This window comes from Gopherus flavomarginatus, chromosome 2 (assembly GCF_025201925.1).
Source record: "Gopherus flavomarginatus isolate rGopFla2 chromosome 2, rGopFla2.mat.asm, whole genome shotgun sequence".
NCBI lineage: Eukaryota > Metazoa > Chordata > Testudines > Testudinidae > Gopherus > Gopherus flavomarginatus.
The window spans coordinates 96086485-96107884 of NC_066618.1; the positions used below are offsets into that span (position 1 = coordinate 96086485).

Sequence of the window (21400 nt, forward strand, 5' to 3'; positions counted from 1 at the left end):
GTTGACTGCCTTTTTGGCCCATGACCCCATTCAGGACATTTGTAGGGCTGCTATGTGGTCTTCAGTTCACACTTTCACCTCGCATTATGCAATTGTCTCCCAAACCAGGGAGGACGCCGGGTTCAGCAGGACTGTGCTCCGTCCCAAGAATTTATGAACTCCTACCCACCTCCAACAGATATAGCTTGGAATCACCTACTGTGGAATACACAAGAGCAATCACTCGAAGAAGAAAAGACAGTTACCTTTTCTGTAACTGGTGTTCTTCGAGATGTGTTGCTCATGTCTATTCAACATCCTGCCCTCCTTCACCTTTGTCAGAGTTGTCTGGCAAGAAAGAAGTGAGGGTCGGAGGAGCGCGCAGCACCCATTATACCGCACCATGGAGGCGCCACTCCAGGGGTCGCTGGGGTGCTCCCCTATGGGTACTGCTAGGGGAAAAGCTTCTGGCACCGGTGCATGTGGCGAGCACACACATCTACTGTGGAATAGACATGAGCAACACATCTCGAAGAACACTAGTTACGGAAAAGGTAACTGTTTTATCTGCATTCTGTAGAAGCTTTCTGACCCTTCCTTCCCCATCTCTTTTCAGGTATCCCACTGCTACCAAAAGACTGAGAGACATAGTAACTTCCATTCTTCAACTGTTCCTCTGCAACATCATAGGAAGGTGTGCTCTTCCCATTATTCATTTATTCTAGCTTCCCCCTGCCCCCCAAAACCAAATGAGGGTTGCATCCCCCACTAGCTTTAAGAAAGGTAAGGATGTGTACCTGAAGGTTCAAATTCTGCATTCCCCTCTGTAAAGCCACAAGGCTGGTTTGGGGCTCTCAGTTTAAACAGTATCTTTTTTAATATACCTATCAAATTGATATGGCACAAAGTCCGGAGGTTCTGTATGGGTGAGGATCACTGCCAGTACAGAGTTCTCTCCTTTGGACTCTAAGCAGCTCCAAGCATTTTTTCTAATTGCTTAGCTATACCTTCAGCTCACTTAAGAGGTTTGTATATTCACACTTATCCCTACCTCAATGATTGACTCAAGTCCTTTCATGACTCTAACTGTCCAGACTCAGGTTGAGATACCTGTGCAGCAGGATATGAATAACACATCAGTCACAGCAGTCTCTGATGATCACACCCTGAAACAGTCAAGAATTTCTGATGTGGTACCCAAGTATGCCTCCAATCCTCCTACCCATTGTCTGTCATTGTAATGGTTATAAAGGATGGGGCTCACACTCATGATGTAAAACTGAAGGGATTAAGTATCATCATAATAAATCTATTAATTAATACATTAATAATTAATAATAAATGTAGTATAAATATAAAAATAGGCGAGAGCAATTCAGCTATCTTGTAACACTTTCTTTGTTTAAATAAGGAACAGGCTGATGCACATCTTCCCTGGACAGCCACACTGGTGGGGGGGATGTCAGGTTCTGCAAATGGTGGGTGCGTCATCCTGTCCCAACTCTGCCATTTTCGAGGAAGATGAACAATATCTTGACATCTTATCTGAGCCAGAAATTCACTGGTCAGTATAAATAGTTTCCACGTGGTTCACTGATTCTCGATCTCAGAGTTGCTAGGTCTGCCACATCTCATGTCACAAGGCCAAAGTCATGATATTCTGATATTGGGGTGATATGGGCTCTATAGGCTCTTTATCCAGATTCTGTATTTCTACTGAGTGGACTGGGTCATGGCCTGTTGTCAAGTTCCCATTTGGGCTCTTCCCAGGAAGTTTAGCACATCTCACTTGGAGCCATCAGAGCAAGAGACTTATGACTCCAAGTGGAAGAAATTTTTCCTTGTGCTCTAATGAGCACTGTCATCTCTTCACTTCCACGGCCTTTCTAAGTTTGAACTATTTGTTACAACTAAAGCACCCTGAATTATTCTGGAGTACTGCCAAAGTCCATCTGGCAGCCATATCATCTGAAAACACAAGGATTTTGTAAGTTTGCCTTACAGCCATATCAGCTCCAGTGCAAAGATTTTCAATCTGTGCACATTCTTTCATGAGACGTAGTAAAGAATCACAGAAAGAGTCACGAGCACTGAACAAGATTCACTATTAGAATAAGGGAGACAATATTATCCCTAAAAATAATTTTCCTGCCTGTCTGTTGGTCGTCTTCACTTCAGGACTTCTGCCTAAATCTTTCTTTAGCCCCTCTTCTGCCTGGCTTCCAGGTAAAGATTTAAAGAAACAGCAAAGATGTCACCACACTGTCTACCATTAATATGTTTTTGAAATGGACTAGGTCATTTTTTCTCACTTATTTGTGAGCCACTGCTGTTTTGGGACTTAATTTTAGTGCATCCAAAGCAGTTGGAATCACGGTTTCTAAGTATCTAAGTAGTAACCTAAAGTTCAGTTCATATCGTTAATCTCAGCATCAGTAGCTTGTCCTGGTCGCTAGCTCTGATGCTCTGTTTGGGAGTGCTGTTCTGCCATCTTTGTGTAATTGCTAATCCTCATACCAGCAAATCCTCAGCCCAACAAATGGGTTGTTGCTAGTAGCTGCTCTTGAATGTAGACGCTATAGGCACAATATTTGAAGAGGAAAGAAGGCTAGCATTCAAGGTATGCTTATTCTTTGAGTAGATTCCTAGCATAAATTCATACTACCCACCTGCCTTCCTGACATCTCCTCTTTTTCCATTGAATTCTGATTAAGTGGAAAGAGGCTAAGGTGGAGTTGGGACTGCGTGCAGCCCCCCAGGCATTGTTGCTTTCTAAAATCTACAGTGTTTGACTTGGCACTGAGGGCACATGCGCCTTCCTAAGAAGGGTGGATCTGTGTTGACAGTCTACTGGAAGAAAAACAGTTGCTGGTGATTAATCTTTCTCTTTTGTTAATAGGTGTTTAATTCCTTTAGAGGACTTTGTTGAAAGCCAAAAGATCCTTATGTTGTTCAATTTAATTTCTCAAGTTGTTTCATCAACTTTTTTATTTTTTTGGTTACCTCTTTTTGTGACAATCTCTCACATTTGGTAAATATAGAGAGTAACTCCAATGCCGGTATTTTCCCGTCACCCTCAATGGTAAAGATGGTTGCAAAGAAAACAACGATATTGTGTGCAATCTCTGTATCCTCTTTAATTTCCCACGTTACATCTGGGAGAAGTAGTGGACCCATTGGTTATCCTGCAAGTTTCCTACTTGTGATCTGCTTACAGAAAGTCTTTTCTTACTTATTTTTATATCCTTAGCTATTGGTTCATCAGATGATCTCATTGCTGTCTCAGTTACTGTTTTACATCTTGCTCACCAAAGTTTATGTTCTTTTCTATTACACATCGCTTAGGCTATGGCTACATTATGAGCTAGGGGTGTTAGATTTGTGCTTGGCACCGCTAAGCTGTGCCGCTGTTGCCTGTGCTATCATGGCTATGCTACTACCTCTACCCCGATATAACACGACCCGATATAACACACATTGGGATATAACGTGGTAAAGCAGTGCTCCGGGGAGGCGGGGCTGCACACTCTGGTGGATCAAAGCAAGTTCGATATAACATGGTTTCACCTATAACATGGTAAGATTTTTTGGCTCCCGAGGACAGCGTTATATAGAGGTAGAGGTGTATTCATACTCACGCTAGCTCTCACTGAGCTACCGTGAGTATGTGTACATAGGCTGGGGAACCACAACCCTAACTCATAGTTTAGGTATAGTCTTAAGCTGAATTTCTATGTAATTTATGTGCAAGTACAGCTATTGCTGTACACACGCTTTGAGTTTAGATGCCTCCAATAGTACTTTGTTATGTGATGTTCTTGTGAATTCATCTGGCATTCAGTGTTGAAACACTGATTGTAACAAATGTCGTAGGCATGTGTTTCTATACACATTCCATGGAAACTTTGCATTTGTTTGCTATTGGATAGTCATTTGTAGAGTGGCCAAGTTTGATTTGGTAAGCTTTTGAAATGTAGGTACTTGGAGAGTTAAATAAACAGGTCTTGTTCATGAGTACTGAAAAATTTCAACCCAGAGAGGCCGTCCAGTTGTGTTAAAAAAACAAAACAAAACAAAAAAACCCAAAGAGAATCTTTATGAAAAGAAAATCAGTTCATCATGGAGACTTAAAATATTACAGACTTAGAATCAGAACGGTTAGGTCTGGAATGTACCCTAGTAACACATGTATTGTAACACTATATTTTTAAGCTTCTAGTCACCTCAGTCTTAATCCTGTGGAATGTTGCATATAAAAGTGCAAGAGGAAAAGAAATGAGCAGGAAGGAAGTACAGAGGAACATGATCCTCCATTAATGAGAGGTTTGCTAAATGATTCCCACTTAGTCACAAGAGGGGAGCCCCTAGGAGAGAAGTGCATATTGAAGTGTCTCATTTGCATTTTAAAGAGCACATTTAAGATCATATCTGATGAGCCATAACCATTTTCCACAACATTCTATCCCCTCTCTTCTTTTTTTCACCATAGGATCTTGAGGGTGAGGTAGCTGGTGGTAGTTGCTTGCAGAATCAGGCTGCTAGTACTAGTCACCATGCATTGTCTTGCACTTGTCATGAAGCACAGCAAACTTGCACCCCTTGCTTAGAGTGCTGAGATTATCACAAGGGAATTTTTTAAGCAGAAAGTGGATTTTTTAAAAAATATCTTCATGTTTCAAAGATTAAGAAACAAAATAAAATATTGCTTCAAAATTTTGAGGAAGCGTGAGATTTCAGGGGTGTGAAATTGTGCCGAATGAAATGGGGAAAAGTTTCAAATACAATTTCCTGGGAAGTGTCTTAACATTTTGCAGAACTCTCTTTTTTTAATGTCTGTGTTTAAGCCTCAGGACTCCATTCAAATAAAACAATAAAAATATAGCCGTTCAAATTGTTGACCTAGGTAACTCAGGAGATCGACACTTCTGGTGTTCGTTAGGATACTTGCAGTCATTTGCAAGTGAAAGGGGTCAAATGCTCGCAAACATTTGGTGTCTGTCTTCTCTCTTTCTCTCCATTTAAAAAGCTCCTAATCACTCTGGTACCTAGGTGTGAAAATACAAATGCAATAGAATGTTTCCATAAAGCTGCTCCCTCATCCTATGAGACATAGACTCACACATTATAAGACCATTCTGCAGTTCAGCACAATTATGCTAACACTTCAAAACAAAATGAAAACCCATGATTCTGTTCCTTCTGTCCCATGCTTCCTCTCTTTCTGGGTGGGTTAGCACCATTTATGAATTATTGTTAGCCAGTATGGACCCAACAGTGCTCTGCTGTGCTGGCAACTGCAAGTACCCGGAGGCTACTTGTGCTTAATTTGAGCTCTTGGAGCCCAGTGGCTTTGGTTTTGGACTTTGCCTGCCACACCACAAGACAGATGATGTGGCTGCAGCAATCTGTTTTCCATCAGCAACAGAGGCAGGAGGAGGAGGACGAGAAAGAAGAGGATGAAACCAAGCAACTTCTATTCATGAGCTTTTCCTGAAACAGCTTCACACAGTGCAGCACCATTTCTGGGCTCAGGAGACCATCGTCAGTTGGTGGGAATGCATTGTTCTGCAGACCTGGGATGATCAGAATTGGTGACAGAATTTCAGGATGGCAAAGGCAGCCTTTTGGAAATCTGTGTTGAACAAGCCCTGATGCTGGAGCAAAAGCATACCAACAGGTGGTGTTGCAGACCCTTGTAAAAGCAGGTCACCATTGCCATCTAGAAGCGAGACACCCTCAAATGTTACCGGTCTGTAGCTGGCCAGTTCAGCATGGGCAGATCAACTGTGGGGGCCATTGTTATGCAGATGTATGATGCCTTGCATAACATACTGCTGCATTGGGTTGTAAAGCTTGGTAGAGCTCAGGAGATGATAATAAAAGGATTCTCAAATTGTGTTGGGGCAGTTGATGGGACCCATGTACCTATCATTTGCCTCTTGCACTAGGGCTCAGAGTTTATAAACAGAACGGAGCATTTCTCCATAATGCTCCACAGCCTGGTTTACCACCATGGCAGGTTCACGAAGGTAAATGCTCCATAATGCTCCACAGCCTGGCTTACCACCATGGCAGGTTCACGAAGGTAAATGCAGCTTGGTCTGGAAGAGGCCGTGATGCTAGGATGCGATTTTGGTACTCAGCTCTATACCATAGTGAATAAAGGAGACTTTGCCCCCAGGATTGTTATGGACATTAATAGTATGGAGATTGTTCTGATTATGCTGCGAGACCGGGCTTATCCCATTCATAGGGCACTGGGACAAAAGGCACGGAGGAACTGTTTAGCTATTGCCTCAGTCATTGCAGAATGATAGTGACTTGTGCATTTGGCCAGGATGGAAGCTGCAGGAAAAGAAAAAAACTTGCCTAAGATTATAGAGATGTGTTGTATTTTGCGCAATGTTTGTGAGAGTAAGGGAGAAAGGCCAAATGATGGGTAGGAGACTTGCTTAGTGGTTTGAGCAGCCACCAAGGTGTCCATTAGAAAATGGAAACAGCCAGGGCAGTGTTGTTAGGGATGCCTGTTGCTCTTATTTTGTGTCTCAGGCCTGAAAATATGCAGCTGCATGTCCAGCTGTTATCCCAAGGGTGTGGTGCTGGGAGGAGGGGGATTGGATTGTGGGCATTGCAGTTTCTTTGATGGGTGGTAGAAATGGCACCTGTGGCACTCTTTATTTTATATAACTAAGCAAAATTCACCATTTTTTGCCTGCTATGCATTGCAGATTCCTTATGAATGTTGTTTAATATTAAAAACAGTTACAAATTTAATCTGTGCTATAGCAGCCAAACATAAACCTTTGATTAAAACAGCAATGAAACATAGCTTTAAAGTGACACAGTGCAGTGGAGGGCAGTGCACAACGATATGGGAACAGTGTGGGGACTTCGATTCACAGGCGAATATACAGCTTGCATCTGCATTCTGGTGTAGAGTATTGGGGCTCAAACTTATTAGCGTTGTTAGATGGCTTGAAAAGCTGGGCTCCCAGCTGCAGTTGTTCTTGTTATCCTGAGTTTGAGCTGGGGAGAGCAATGACATCTGGGAGCATGATTGCAGAAATGCAGCAGGGAACATACGCTGGTGTCCAATTACCCTGTATTGTCCATAGGCTGCAGAACATGGCTGCGTCCTGGTTGAAGGCATTGGATTTTCTCTGTGCCTGCTAGCAGCATGTACTACAGATGAGCATTCTGCTGCTGTGTCACCTACAAGAGTTAACTTTGCATGTCCTTGTCTTTCTCTACAGTATATCTTTTGCCATGGCAGCGCTATCTCTGGCCATTGCAATGCTGTATCTGGCCACTTTATCACTCTCTTTGGATAGCTCCCTGTCTTCTTTCCTTTTCTGACCTCAAATACAATCCGTTGTTTTCAGATTTTTGGGGAGCCTGCAACGCCGTCTGCGGATATTTTATGCAAATTCCCTGTTTCTTCTTCCTGAGTTAGCCAATTGCTCAGCTGGTGCCGAAGGCCCTGTTCTTGAGGGTCTGGACTGCTGCACGTGCCATGCCTTGGGGGAGTAGGGAGGGAAAAAATGGTTATTGTTCAGGTTCTAGAGGGGCTATTATAGTGTTTTTTTAACATGATTTCTGCTTTCCTCTCCCTGAGATTCTTTGCAGTCTTGGGAGGACCTCAGACATGTAAGTGGTGTGTACATGAGGAGGGACACATTAGGGGTTTTGAGTGTGCAGTCCATGCTGTTTGGGTTTGCACTTGTACCTTGGAGGTTGTAGAGGACTGAGAATTGTGTTCCTGGTTTGGCTTTGCAGTTAAGGCTGTACCTTGGAGGTCTTATACGGGTTGGAGGAGTTAGCAGGTGACACCTGGGGGCGAGCTGGATAGTAATCCTCTCTGCTTCCCTTTTAGGTTGGAAATTTCAGCAGTGGTGTAATTGCATAAAATCCTGACCGGTTCCTCAAAAAATGGATAGGTTATATTTTCACAGTCAAACTGTTTCCTGGCATCCATGGTTTTCATGTAAGTCCTCCTGAACGGTTTGCTCTTTATCCAGCACTGGTTGATGTCCCAGTCGTGACCCCTCTCAGACATCTGACTAGCAATGTTCACAAACGCATCTTTATTGCAGTAGCTGATCCCAAGAGCTTGCTGCTCTGACAGTTCTCCCCAAATGGCAATGAGAGCTAGGCTCTTGGCACAACTTTAAGCATTTGTCCAAGGTATGTTGTAAAGGCTGCTGGAATAATATCACTGTAATGCCTATATATTGGAATCTGGGTGCAAATGAGCCGATCATAGCACCACACCAACTTTCACATGGGTGAGGGCCATCTGGTCAACTTGGCCACAGAGAAGAGGAGGGTACACAAGTGAACAGACAGGTCAGTCACACATGCCCAAAAAGCAGTGAGGGATAGCAATTGGAGGACTGCCAAAGTAGTGTGCAGCTACGTTGCATGCACACAGAACAGTAGACCGCACTAACTCAATTCACATTGAACTTAATACACTTTGACAGATATTCCAGAGTTTGCGCTAAGTGCGGAGTTAGTGCACTCTAAGGAATTGCGTAGTGTGTATGCGGGAGTTTTCACACTAAACTACCTTGAGGTAGCATAGATTAAACCCAATGTGTAGAGAAGCCCTTAAAACAATGACAACAAAAGTATGACTAATTTTCCAAGACTCTTGAGTTACGTATGCTGCAAAACTTCAAAATGGCTTCTTTCTGTACTGAGTGCAAATATAAATTACATTTATTTTCTTTGAAGCCCCACTCTCTCTTTTCTATACACAGAAAAGTTCATCTTTGGGATACAGTCTTCTTTCTTGGCTTGAGTAGTAGGAAGAAAGAGGCTTGGAAAGGGGGGCATGTTTCTAGCTCTTGTGTTTTCAATGCTAAGCATTTTAAAAAAAAAACTAATTCTGGAACTTTTTGATAAAAGACAGTGCACCAAATACTGCTGCCTTAGAGTAGAAGGAAACACTAACAATTTGTGCATGTTTTACATGACTGTTTATGGTGTTGTTGAATAAAACATACACAGTTTTTATAACAATTACCATGTGAAGTATCTTAAAGGGACCTGCATGTGCATAAGCTAGCTATTATGAAGTTACACAGGATCTGGTACTTTTTCTATTCTAAGCCCATATTGTTGGTGTTTATAACTTGGCCATAGGAAAATCATTCAGGGTGGAAACGTAGCATATATGATTAATTATTGATAGCAAATGGGAGAGAAAAGAACGTGTGGCTGATGCAGAAATGTAGGACAAGGCAGGGACCTCAACTTTTATTGAAATTATGCAGAGTGATGTGTTACTTGGCTGCTGCTAAGCCTTATAGCCCTAATCAGTAAAGCCAAAGAACCCAACATTTATCCTGGACACTAGTGAGATAAGGCCCAGAAACTGTAACATCTCAAACATACAGGTCTCAGGGAGGAATATATTCATGGGCATCCATTCTTTGATAGCACCAGTCTTTCTGCATCATTCTTAGCCCTACCTGTGTCCCAGTCTATGTCTGTGTTTTGGGACATGAGGCCACAGGTTCTGATATGTTGGCCTAAACTCAGTCTCTGTAAGGCACAAGTGATGCTCATTGTGGGAGGCATTTTGAAGATCTGGCAAAGTTTATGATAGCTTCTTTAATCCCGTTTCCTAAGGCTCCAATTGCCATGATATCTAAGTGTCTTGGAAGGTGAAAATAAATGAATGTTGCTCTGTTTTATTCTTGACTAGGACCCTGCAACCAATTTATTCTCCAGGTCCTGGAAAGATCACAGCAAGTGCCGCTGATTCTTTGTAACCAACCAAACAAATGTTCAGGAAGTAGGACATCTACTCCAGCCTCCTTTTCCTGGTCATTACCATACAGATATTCAGATGGTGGGTGCCATCATAAATAGATGGGCCCCCCAGACAATTTTGATTTTTTTCAAGATGAGACAAATGCCAACAAGAATTTGTCAGCATCACCAACAAAACTGACAGTCAAAGGGGGAAAAAAATCAAGCATATCAAAATCTCCATGGTTTCCTCTCAAAAAGCGAAAGATTTGAGTTAGTACCACATTTGACTTTTAATCCTCCCACATGTCCTCATTATGTATATGGCAGAATAGAAAAAAGCGCACCTGACTGAACATAATTCGAAATCAATACAGTTGTTCACAGAGCTACCTTTGGAATAAGATATGCAGTCTGTCAGGCTATATTTCCCCAAGAACATCCTGCTCTTGCAATTTTTTCTATATACATTTAACTTTCAAGTAGAAATAGTTTGAACATGTCCTGTTGTTAAATTGTAATGATAGCTGATATTCACATATGGAAAAGAAAAGAAAATATTTCAGCTTTTACATTCACCAAATTCCCATTTTTCATCTGTGTTTAAGAATACAGAATAGGTGCTATGTGTTTCACAGCCCTGAATGCTGCTCCAAGTCTTTTTTTAAAGTGTGTTGCTATTTCTCTTTCTTGATGCAAATCGTTTTCATTTCCCTTTCCGAGGGAATTTTAGGTGCAAATTTGAAGGGGGACACTCGCCAGTGGGGTGTTGGTCTGGGCACTTGCCATTCCCTTGATATAATTGTTGTTACTTTAAATGTAGACATAAAGTTTTTGCCATAGCATGCCTTATTCTAGGAATAGAAAACCCTATTGAGTAGCTTTCTCCTACACCTAATAAACTGACTTTTGCTTTTCCAGCCTTATTGGAGACAGTGCATTTTCCATGTCGGAATCCTATTTGTGCTGTCTCCATCCCCAAGCTGCCTCTCAATGGGCTAAGCTTCCTTCCTCAGCCTTGCTATTTTGAGGTTGATCCAATAGAGTTCATGTTGCTGACTGTGCCTAGAGATCTGCTTGTGGGGCATGTGATCCAGGATGATGAACCCCAGCCCCAACCAGAGTTTGCTAATGTGTTTGGATAAACCATTTCCATCCTCTCCATCTTGGTTCTGATCCTCCTGGACCTTAGAAAGAGCAGAGAAGTACTACCCCAAGCCTGTTCCAGGACTGACATTATCTCATCATTGACCTCTGTTGTACAGCTTGGACAGCCATCGGGGCTGGAGTGGGGACGAACACATTACTGAGATAGCTCTCTGTCAAGAATAGCCTCAGCAGTGCTCAGGTCCCACTTCTGCAATAATTCCCTTCAAGGCCTGGGTTAAGTACTTGTTGTGAAGCATCCTGAAGCTTAGCCCTGCTGTGGGACTATGTTCAGAAACATAACCACCACCATAGCCAATTCTGCCCCCTTCCTCTTTTCTCCAGGAATAGTGAATGTCTTCAAACTGTTGGAAAAAAGAACAAGAATGGTTCCTGCTCCCATAGACTGCCTCTTTTTAGCCTGTGCTAAAACATAGGAGTAGCGAGGGAGTCCGTGTGTGCATGGGACTGTGACTGTCCCTTGCTGGGGTCACCAGAAGGCCAACCTCCCCATCCTCTTTTGAAGAAACAAACAAAAAATGTTGGGTGGGAGATATGCTAGGTGCCAGGAGACCCCTGCAGACTTTCTGGCACCATTCTTTGGGTCACGAGGTTGATCTCCACATAGGCAGAGATCTCCATTTAGCTGTTTTTTGAATGGTAAGAGCAAAAAAAAAAAAAAAAAAAAAAAAAAGAAAAAGAGAGTAATTAGTAGTTTCCATATCTTTTTAAATTTGCAAGGTGAACTAGAATGTTGAGATGATTTGGGGAGGAAACAAATCAATTGTTCCATTGTAAAAGGTTTCACTAGGTATAAAATTGGGAAGTTTTCACATTGACAATATTGTAAAGCTTCTGCATGAGCCATTGGTGCCTACATTTATGTCATAGACAAACTTTGTCTGACTATTATTTCCTTAATCCACAGACAATAAAAAATCTTTTAAGAACGGCTTGTCATCACAGATTGTATCTGCAAATATGTCAAGAGCAACTGCATTGCCTCAATGGGACATTCAGGGCTTCAGATGAGTTGTTGCCATCTACTGAGTTGATGATCAGTAACCTAGAAGGGTCTAATTAGCCACTAACACAAGAGACTCTTACAGACTATGGAATAGATACTGTAGTAGTCATTTGGAAAAGCCTAATTACATATTTACAGTACACTCAGACTAGTTATCTGTTGTTTGCCTCGCACAAATATATTTGATAATTTTTTACTGTATAACTTTATTTTGTATATTCTCTTTCATTCAAGCTTTGTCCCAAAATTCTTTACTAAGTTAACTGCAATTATAGAGATAACACTGCTCTACAGCCAAAATGCTTCTGAAATAAATGTAGTCCAACTTTACTAATTCTGGGTCACTGAGAACGAAAATGATGCTTAAAATTGTTGATTGGCTCTAGTTTTCAAGATATGCTATTGGGTCAGTATATACAACCCTTGACTTGGGAATGGCGGAGGATAAGTGAGTTATAAAGGGAAGGGATCTCAATTTAAAGCAGAAATGACTAAAATACATCTTTGACTGGATCTATGAATAAATCTATGACTGGGTTTGGACAGTACTTGCTTTTTAGGCAAAACAATGAATGATGCAATCTGAAGCTGGTATTGCATCATACATGATATGAATTGCATCAAGTTATTCCTAGAAGTCATGGATGATGCAATCATAACAAAGCTTCCATCACTCTGATGAACAAATTGCCCTATATCAGCTCTAGAAATCATACAGTGTTGTGCTCTCTTATTTGTCAGTGTTTGATTTTGCAAAGGGACACATTTCTGTTTAGCTAAAGTGAGCAGAGATGCCTCGTACTTGTGTGAACAGTGCAGATGACTTCTGCTATGTTTGTGGTGAAGTGACTTTTGCATCACAAAAGCGCAGTATAACCACTATGGTTAAGAAAGCCTATCACCTTTCTTTTGGCTGCAAAATTGGAGATCAGGACAGGAGGTGAGCCCCACACATATGCTGCAACACTTGTGCAACAAATCTTCGCCAGTGGTTGAACAGGAAAAGGAAATCTATGCCTTTTGCAGTGCCAATGATTTGGAGAGAGCCAAGAGATCATACCACCAATTGTTACTTCTGCATGGTGCCTCCAGTTGGGAAAGGTGTGTCAAAGAAGAAAAAATGGACTGTGCATTATTCAAACATTCCATCAGCTATACGCCCAGTACCCCACGGAGAAGGACTGCCGGTTCCTGAAGCACCAGAATCCTTCTCACTTGAGTCAGACGAGGAAGAGGAGGAAACTTCTGGTCCTGAACCATCAATGTCACAGGACCCACATTTTCTCCCATCCTCCTCCTCTGAACCACACCTCATAACACAAGGTGAACTGAATGACCTTGTCAGGGATTTGGAACTAACCAAGAGTAAGGCAGAGCTGTTGGGCTCCAGACTACAGCAGTGGAATCTCCTGGCAGGCTATCAGGGCAAATAGAGCCCATCAATGCTTGCAGACTATTGCTGGACAGTGACAAGAGATGCTCCATTTAATGAATACAAGAGACAAGCCAAGAAGCGCCGAGTAGACACTGAATAGGACTAAACTATGTACAGAATAATTTTTTGCCTTTTGTTTCATAATAAATTTTATTTATATAACCCTTTTGCTGATTTTTAAAGTGTTACATAAACAGGACAGGTGAAATATTATCATGTAAAGCAACCATAAACACATGAAAAGACTTAGGTTTACAATTTATGATTAAAACTCTACTATCTACACAATATACATAGACATAAAATGTAAAAATTTAACTATCTTAGAAACAGTAGCCAATCAGTTGTTTTAATTGTTATATTTGAATTCAGCACATCAAAATACATAATAAATATCACATTTTATCTCTGAAGCAGACGACTTCTCAAAAATTGTAGACCAGTGTAATTAATGGTGAAGTGAAGAGAAATTATGAATGTGTAGGCATGAGAGAAAAGATTCCAGATCATATTTGAAAATGGATGGTCGATGGAGCAGAGAGATGCAGGAACACTATTCTGGATCGCAGTAGTTGCAGAGGAGAAGTCTCTTGCACCAAAGTGTCTATTTTGTGTGGAGAGAGAGAGAGGAGATCATTGTAAGATGAACAGAAGAGTGTATGAAATAGGAAGAAAGTAGAGTTAGAGAAGATCCATGAAAGAGTTTTAAAAATCCATTTTTCACTTAAGTAATCCCATATTTTAAATCTACTAATAACTAATGCTAATGGTTTGAGCCATTCATATGAAAAAAGCATGCTAAAAGGCTCAATTGGGGGTGAAACCATCTCATAAATCTGTTTTGCCTAAAATTATTTTTCCAATATTAAGTGTTTTCAGACGTAACTGGAAATTTCTATCTTTTGATGGGTTTTATTCAACATTTTATGTCACTTAGAGATAATGGTTTGCATTTGTTTATAGTTTATATAGTAAATGTCTGAGACTCCTACATTATATGCAACACCATATCCATTTGGCAGTCACCCAGATGACACAGTGTGAAGCTCTATATGGAAAACTCAAGTGTCTGCTTCAGTGGTGCAGTCTTCTAAGCTTGTTTTGGGTAGAGAGGGTGATTTCCTAATCCTCTTTTCCCCTCCTGTGCCCTGTTTTCTCTGTGTCAGGTGTTTATAAACAGTAGGATCAGAACAACTGTGGTTCTCTCCTAGGTTATACTCTGAGAGGATACAACTTTATATAAAGATGTGATCAGGGAATTATAGCATGTATTAGTACTGTTTACGTGAAAATAATAGCGCATGGGAGCCATGAAAAAGAAACAAAATATTTAGAAACCACGTTAACAAACTGTCCAGTAGTTTTGTTCATGCTATTAAAAAGCTTTAGTGCATTGAAGAAGAAAGATAGTCTTAACAAAACTTGCAAGCAACCGTTGGTAGACATCATGCCCTGGATTTCTGTTGAAATAGCTCGCAGACAAGCTGGAGCATGTCTGTGTGAATGCCAGTGAATAGCTGAAAGAGAAAGTTTCCCTTTGCTCTCAGTCTTATCTATCTCCTCAGGTTCCTATTGCCTTCCTTTCTCTGGAGAAAGAGAGAGGTTGTATGTCACTGCATTTGGCTTTCTTGATTGGTCATTTAAAACACATTTTTGGATTTACAAGGTTGATTGAACTAGCTCACCTGCAATACTCTGTGCTGTCATCATTTGCAATCTACTGTAAACCTCTTTCAAGCACGATTTCTCCACCCTTCTCATATAATCCGGGACCATTTCAGTTTGCTTGATTCCCCATGTCTGCCAGTGTCCTCCAAAAAGGGTTGTATCAGATGGTATCAAATGCTATGGGTAGTCATAAAGCACATGATGGAAGGGTGATTGTACATGTTGCATTTTTCACAGATGTGATGGATATTCATGATTTGCTCATGTGGTTCTCTTTGAAACCAGCTTGCTGTGGTGGTAGTTCTGCTTCCGCCCTTCATTGTTAAAAACATATGTTTTGTATTTAAAGGCACGTTATCAATGTAATTTAGCATGGGCCCACAATTTGGATACGGTAGATGCAAGCTTTTACAGAGCCTAATAGCAATGGAAATGTTTTCATGCATTTAAGAAATTAATGGGAGATGCAGGGTGGTCGTGAGTTTCAGACACCTGTTTGCAACCCCTGGGTTGAGAACACATTCTTCAGAGCATTGATTTTGCTTCCTAACTGGCTGGGAAAGTTGCGCAGCAGAGGATTTTCTAGCTTTCCCCAGCCTAGATCCTCCAGGGGCTGAGTGTGTTTCTGCAGCACTTCTGACCCTTGCCTGCCCAAGATGTGAGATGGAAATCAAGACATTTTAATGGCTAGAGATTTGCCAGGCGAAAGCTGACTCATGACTCTCAGTAGAAATACATGGAAAGCAGAGGTGGTTGTTTTTTTTTTTTTTTTAAGAACAAACTGCATCATCAAGGTGGGGGATCCCACCTTTTTATTTGATAATCCAATTTGGTCAATTTTAGTCTGAGTTTTAGACATTTCCTGTACAGTGTTGAAACAAGCAATATGTGTGTATTGGCTTGCGAGTGAATGATTGAAAAATCATGGTGCATATTAGTACCAATATAAGGGTGAGCTACCTTTAGTTTTAGGAATTGACTGCACAGCTAACCTGTGAATATTTTTGTGCAGGCTGTAAATTTGGGATGCGGTGTTGCAAGCAGCAACGGTTTTCTTACTCCAGCTTATTTATTGAATTTGTAAATGTATAATTATGGTTACATAAATGCAGGAGTTCAATGAGAGTACACATGTGCATGAAAGCTGCTGGATCAGGCTTTAGCTTTTAACTTACAGCGATCAAATATCAAAGGAATTTTGCAGTGCGAGTTGGGTTATTTGCACTGAGGAATGATCCCTCCCATATTTAGACCATTAAACCATAAAGATTACTAGGATATTTTGATTTTTTTTAATCTAAAATATCTTTAATTTTAAACACTGCTGGTTACAATGTACTTCTTTAATATCCTGGCTGTAGAAACTTTGTAATTGGTGTGTGATTAAATGCAGAGAGGGCTGGGAGCTTTCTCCAAAATATAAAACACTTACCATAGAGAGTGCAGTCTGGGTCCTGTTCTGGTGAAGTAAAGACCTGCAAGTTCTGCAGTAAGAGGTCTTCTTTCTTTCTTTCTTGAGCCTTTAGTTGTTAGGCCCTGGGATTCAGAAAAACCTGCATCCCAGACTCCTTACCACAGACTAATATGTTACATGATGGTGTCTCTTGTAAAAAGAAAATATATATAATAGGGCTGTCAATTAATCACAGTTAACTCACGCGATTAACTAAAAAAAATTAATCACGATTAATCGCAGTTTTGATCGCACCGTTAAACAATAGAATACCAATCAAAATTTATTAATTTTTTTTGATGTTTTCTACATCTTCAAATATGTTGATTTCAGTTACATCACAGAATACAAAGTGTACAGTGCTTACTTTATATTATTGTTCTTATTACAGATATTTGCACTGTAAAAATGATAAACAAAAGTAATAGTATTTCTCAGTTCACCTCATAAAAGTACTATCGTGCAATCAATTTATCATGAAAATGCAACTTAAAAATGTAGATTTTTTTTGTTACATAACTGCATTAAAAAACAAAACAATGTAAAATTTTAAGGCCTACAAGTCCACTCAGTCCTACTTCTTGTTCAGCCAATTGCTAAGACAAACAAGTTTGTTTACATTTATAGGAGATATGCCGCCAACTTCTTATTTACAATGTCACTTGAAAGTGAGAACAGGCATTTGCGTGGCACTTTTGTAACCAGTATTGCAAGGGGTTTATGTACCAGATATGCTAAACATTCGTATGCCCCTTCTTGCTTTGGCCACCGTTCCAGAGGTCATGCTTCCATGCTGAGCACACTTGTTAAAAAAATAATGCATGAGATAATTTTTAACTGAACTTGGGGGAGAATTGTATGCCTCCTACTCTGTTTTACCCACATTCTGCCATGTATTTTATGTTATAGCAGTCTCGGGTGATGACCCAGCACATGTTGTTAATTTTAAGAACACTCTCACTGCAGATTTGACAAAACGCAAAGAAGGTACCAATGTGAGATTTCTAAAGATAGCTACAGCACTTGACCCAAGGTTTAGGAATCTGAAATGCCTTCCAAAATCTGAGAGGGACGAGGTGTGGAGCATGCTTTCAGAAATCTTGAAAGAGAAACACTCTGATGTGGAGACTGCAGAACCCAAACCACCAAAAGGGAAAATCAACCTTCTGCTGATGGCATCTGACTCAGATGATCAAAGTGATCATGCGTCGGGTTGCACTTCTTTGGATAGTCTTGAGCAGAACTTGTCATCAGCATGGAAGCATGTCCTCTGGAATGATGGTTGAAGCATGGAGGGACATATGAATATTTAGTACATCTGGCACGTAAATATCTTGCGACGCCAGCTACAACACTTCCATGAGAACACCTGTTCTTACTTGCAGGTGATATTGTAAACAAGAAGCAGGCAGCATTATCTGCTGCAAATGTAAACAAACTTGTTTGTCTGAGCAATTGGCTGAACAAGAAGTAGGACTGAGTGGAATAGCAGGCTCTACAATTTTACATTTTTATTTTTGAAACCAGTTTTTTTGTACATAATTCTAAATTTGTAAGTTTAACTTTCAAGATGAAGAGATGGCACTACAGTACTTGTATTAGGTGAATTGAAAAATACTATTTTTTTTTACTGTGCAAATACTTGTAATAAAAATAAATATAAAGTGAGCACTGTACATTTTGTATGCTGTGTTGTAATTGAAACAATACATTTTAAAATGTAGAAAACCAAAAATATTTAAATAAATGGTATTCTATTATTGTTTAACAGTATGATTAATCGTGATTAATTTTTTTAATCGCTTGACAACCCTAACATATAATAAAATAAAACCATAAAAGTTCCACTTCTTTCAGAAGTGTCCAAATACAGGGAGATGATTGACAGTAATGGATCATAAATACCTTTGCTGATCATTCCTAATGGCCAGATTGTGCTCTGATCCTCATTCACACTCTTACTAATAGGTGCCGATTCCTATTGATTTCAGTTGAAGTGTGCACATATCTGAAGGCAGAACAAGCATTTAAAAAAACCCCTCTCTCTAAATACACAATTAGACACCATTCCTGTGGTCCGAGTTGTGTGGGCAACCCTTGACATCTACACCGAGTACCATTTAAAGTCAGTGAGGCTCTGTCCAGGTGCAGAGAATGGGTTCACCTTCACAATCCCATTTCAGAACTGCAGCACTACTCAGTACAATGTTATAGTCCACTGTGTCGCTGGCTCTTTTAATTACTGATAAAACAATGATCTACTTTCGAGTAATTTGTGTTTCATGAATGCCATTTTTTCCTCTTAGAAACCAGAGAGATTAAATAATAATAGCTTAATTTTTTGGTGCCCATTTTCAAAGAGTTTTGGTGCCCTAATAATAAAACCAAAAGCAAAAAAAAACAACAGAAAATGAAAACTATAATTTGGCAAATATTAATAAATTAGAGTTTATACAAAGTTGGGGACCCCAACATACAATACAAAACCATACAACTAAGAGAAAAAATATTTTTTTTAAATGGTGCAAAGGAAAAAAAAATCTTGCACATAATCCTGAAGATTACCACAGAAGTACCTTTTGTGGAGACAGAATTTCACCGTTCTGGGCTCCTGATGGAGAAAGCATTAGTTTTCTGTTATCTCAAGATTGTATTGTATAGTATTCAGCACTTTCAGCATCAACCATCTCAATTGCTTTGGTCCTTCAGTTTGGAGGAGCCTATATCATTTATCAGTTTAAATTCTTTTATACAAAATTGCACTTACTAGACAGTAGGCAATCACTTATGGTAAAACCAGAAACCAAGTTACCACACAAAAATTAACAGCCTAACCTAAAACCTACCAGAGTCTGGAAATATAGGTTTAGTGCTCTCATTCTTTTTATAATTCACATTGTTGTATCTAGGTAGACATTGATAGAACATTTCTTTCCAGTATGTACTGGAATGCCAAGAGACGACAGAATGAGTCTGAGGACAAAGTAGCTTGTATGGTCTTGCTTCAGTAGGCTGAATATAGACCATTATTTTAAACAGTTTTGCCTCTGTGCGTTTAATAAAAATATGCTCTTACTGCTTTTCAGCACAGATAAAAGAAGATATCCGACATCAGATTTAGGTCAAGAGCTTCAATTGCAGGAGAAAATGATGGATGTTTCCTTTAGGGATGATGGAATGTGGAGATGGCACATCTCTGACTGACTGAGTTTAATGCTTTTAGGACTTCTCTCCAGCCCCCACAAAATAAATAAATAAAAAGATCAAGACCGTGATCAAAATGAGATTTTCTTTTTTTAAGGTGTATGTTTTTAAAAGACTGCCCCTTTTGTTTTCCACACAATGTCAATAAGGGCTCCTCTGTTGCCGGACAAGAAAAGGCGCAGAAAAATACTAAAACTTCTAAAGGACTCCTGCCATTGCTGCAGTCCAGGGTGGTATGTTTTGAAATTGACAGGCATTTACTTCACAGAATATCCAAGATCACTTGTGTTAACTCCAATGATGATAAATGTACTTGTCTTGAAAATTAATCAGACTTGCCATGGGAGAATAATGTTTATGTAGCCTTAAGTAATTGACACTCTTGTTGAAAGGACTCCAATTTCAGAGTATCCTTTTCATTCAATAACCATCCATGTTTTACTATGGGGCACATCTATATTCATTTTGTTAACAAGAATAGCAAGAAATTCATGAAGTACATGAGAATCTGGAAACCAGTGAAATAATCACCAGCTCCACAGGATCACCAAAGGCTAAAGGGAGTAATTAAAGAAGATAGGGACATTTCTGAGAAGCTAAATTTCTTTGCCTCAATCTTCACCACAAAGGATATTAGGAAGATAAGCACCATGGATCTTTTTCCTGGAAATAAAGATGAGGCACTAGCAGAGATTAAGGTGTCAGAAGTAGTAGCACTGGAAAATTGTTAATTTACAGTGTAATTAGGCGTTAGGCCATGAGTTCTGAAGGTGCTCAAGTGGGAAGTGGCTGAAGTACTAGCAAATATATGGACACTCATTAAAAACAGCTATTGTACTAGCGGATTGAAGAGTAGCAAATGTTGTGTATATTTAAAGAAGGCTCGAGGTGTGATCTGTGGGATTGCAGACCAGTATTCTTACTTTTGTACAAAGTAAATTGATTGAAACAGTAATTAAAAATAGAATAATAAAACATCTTGAAGACAACAACACGATAGATTCTTATCAACACAGTTTCTGTAAAGAAACCATAATTCTCGCTAATCTATTATAATTCTTTGAATGTGTCAAAAAAGTAGTGGGTACAGTAGAACTGGTTGACATAATTTACTTAGGCTTTCAAAAGGCCTTTGACAAGAGGCTGCTAAAAATTCTAAGTAGGCAGAAGAAGACAGAGTGTATTGTCATGGATTGGAAACTGGCTAGGTGACAGAGAGCAAAGAGTAGTATTAAATTATCAGTTTTCATTTTGGCAAAAGGTTAGCAGCAGGGTGCGCCAAGCTTCCATACTCTGTCTTGTTTAATACATTTATGAATGATCTGGAAAGGGAAGGAGCAACATTTGCAGGTGACTCACATTATTTAGGTTACTCAAGACCAGAGAGGACTGTGAGGAACTTCAGAGACACTTGAACTAGGTGAATGGGCAGCACGATGGCTAATCAAAACAGTGTTGATAAAGGCAAAGTAATGCCATTAGAGGGAAAATTTTGAACTACTCATACACTTTACACAGCTCTAAATTAACGGTATCAATTCAGGACAGGCACCTGCATCATTGTGGAAAGTTCAGTGAATACCTTTGTTAATGTGCAACTGTGGTCAGAAAAGCTATCCATATGTTAAGATGCAAAAGGAATAGGGTCAAAAATAATATGGTAAAGATTATAATTACATACATCAATGGTATGACCTCACCTTAATTTCTGTGTGCAGTACTGGTTGCC

At 39.9% G+C, this 21400-nt stretch overlaps 1 protein-coding gene across 5 annotated transcripts in view; it reads left to right on the forward strand.

The window, feature by feature from the left end:
- SUGCT (succinyl-CoA:glutarate-CoA transferase) overlaps positions 1-21400 on the forward strand; it is a 477812-nt gene that overhangs the window by 207610 nt on the left and 248802 nt on the right. For 4 of the 5 annotated variants that reach the window (XM_050937744.1, XM_050937747.1, XM_050937746.1 and 1 more), the window contains one exon: positions 596-673. The exons of the other annotated variant lie outside the window; for it this stretch is intronic. In XM_050937744.1, the coding sequence (XP_050793701.1) occupies positions 596-673 (78 nt within the window). The remainder of the gene's footprint in view (positions 1-595; positions 674-21400) is intronic. 5 annotated transcript variants of the gene reach the window in all.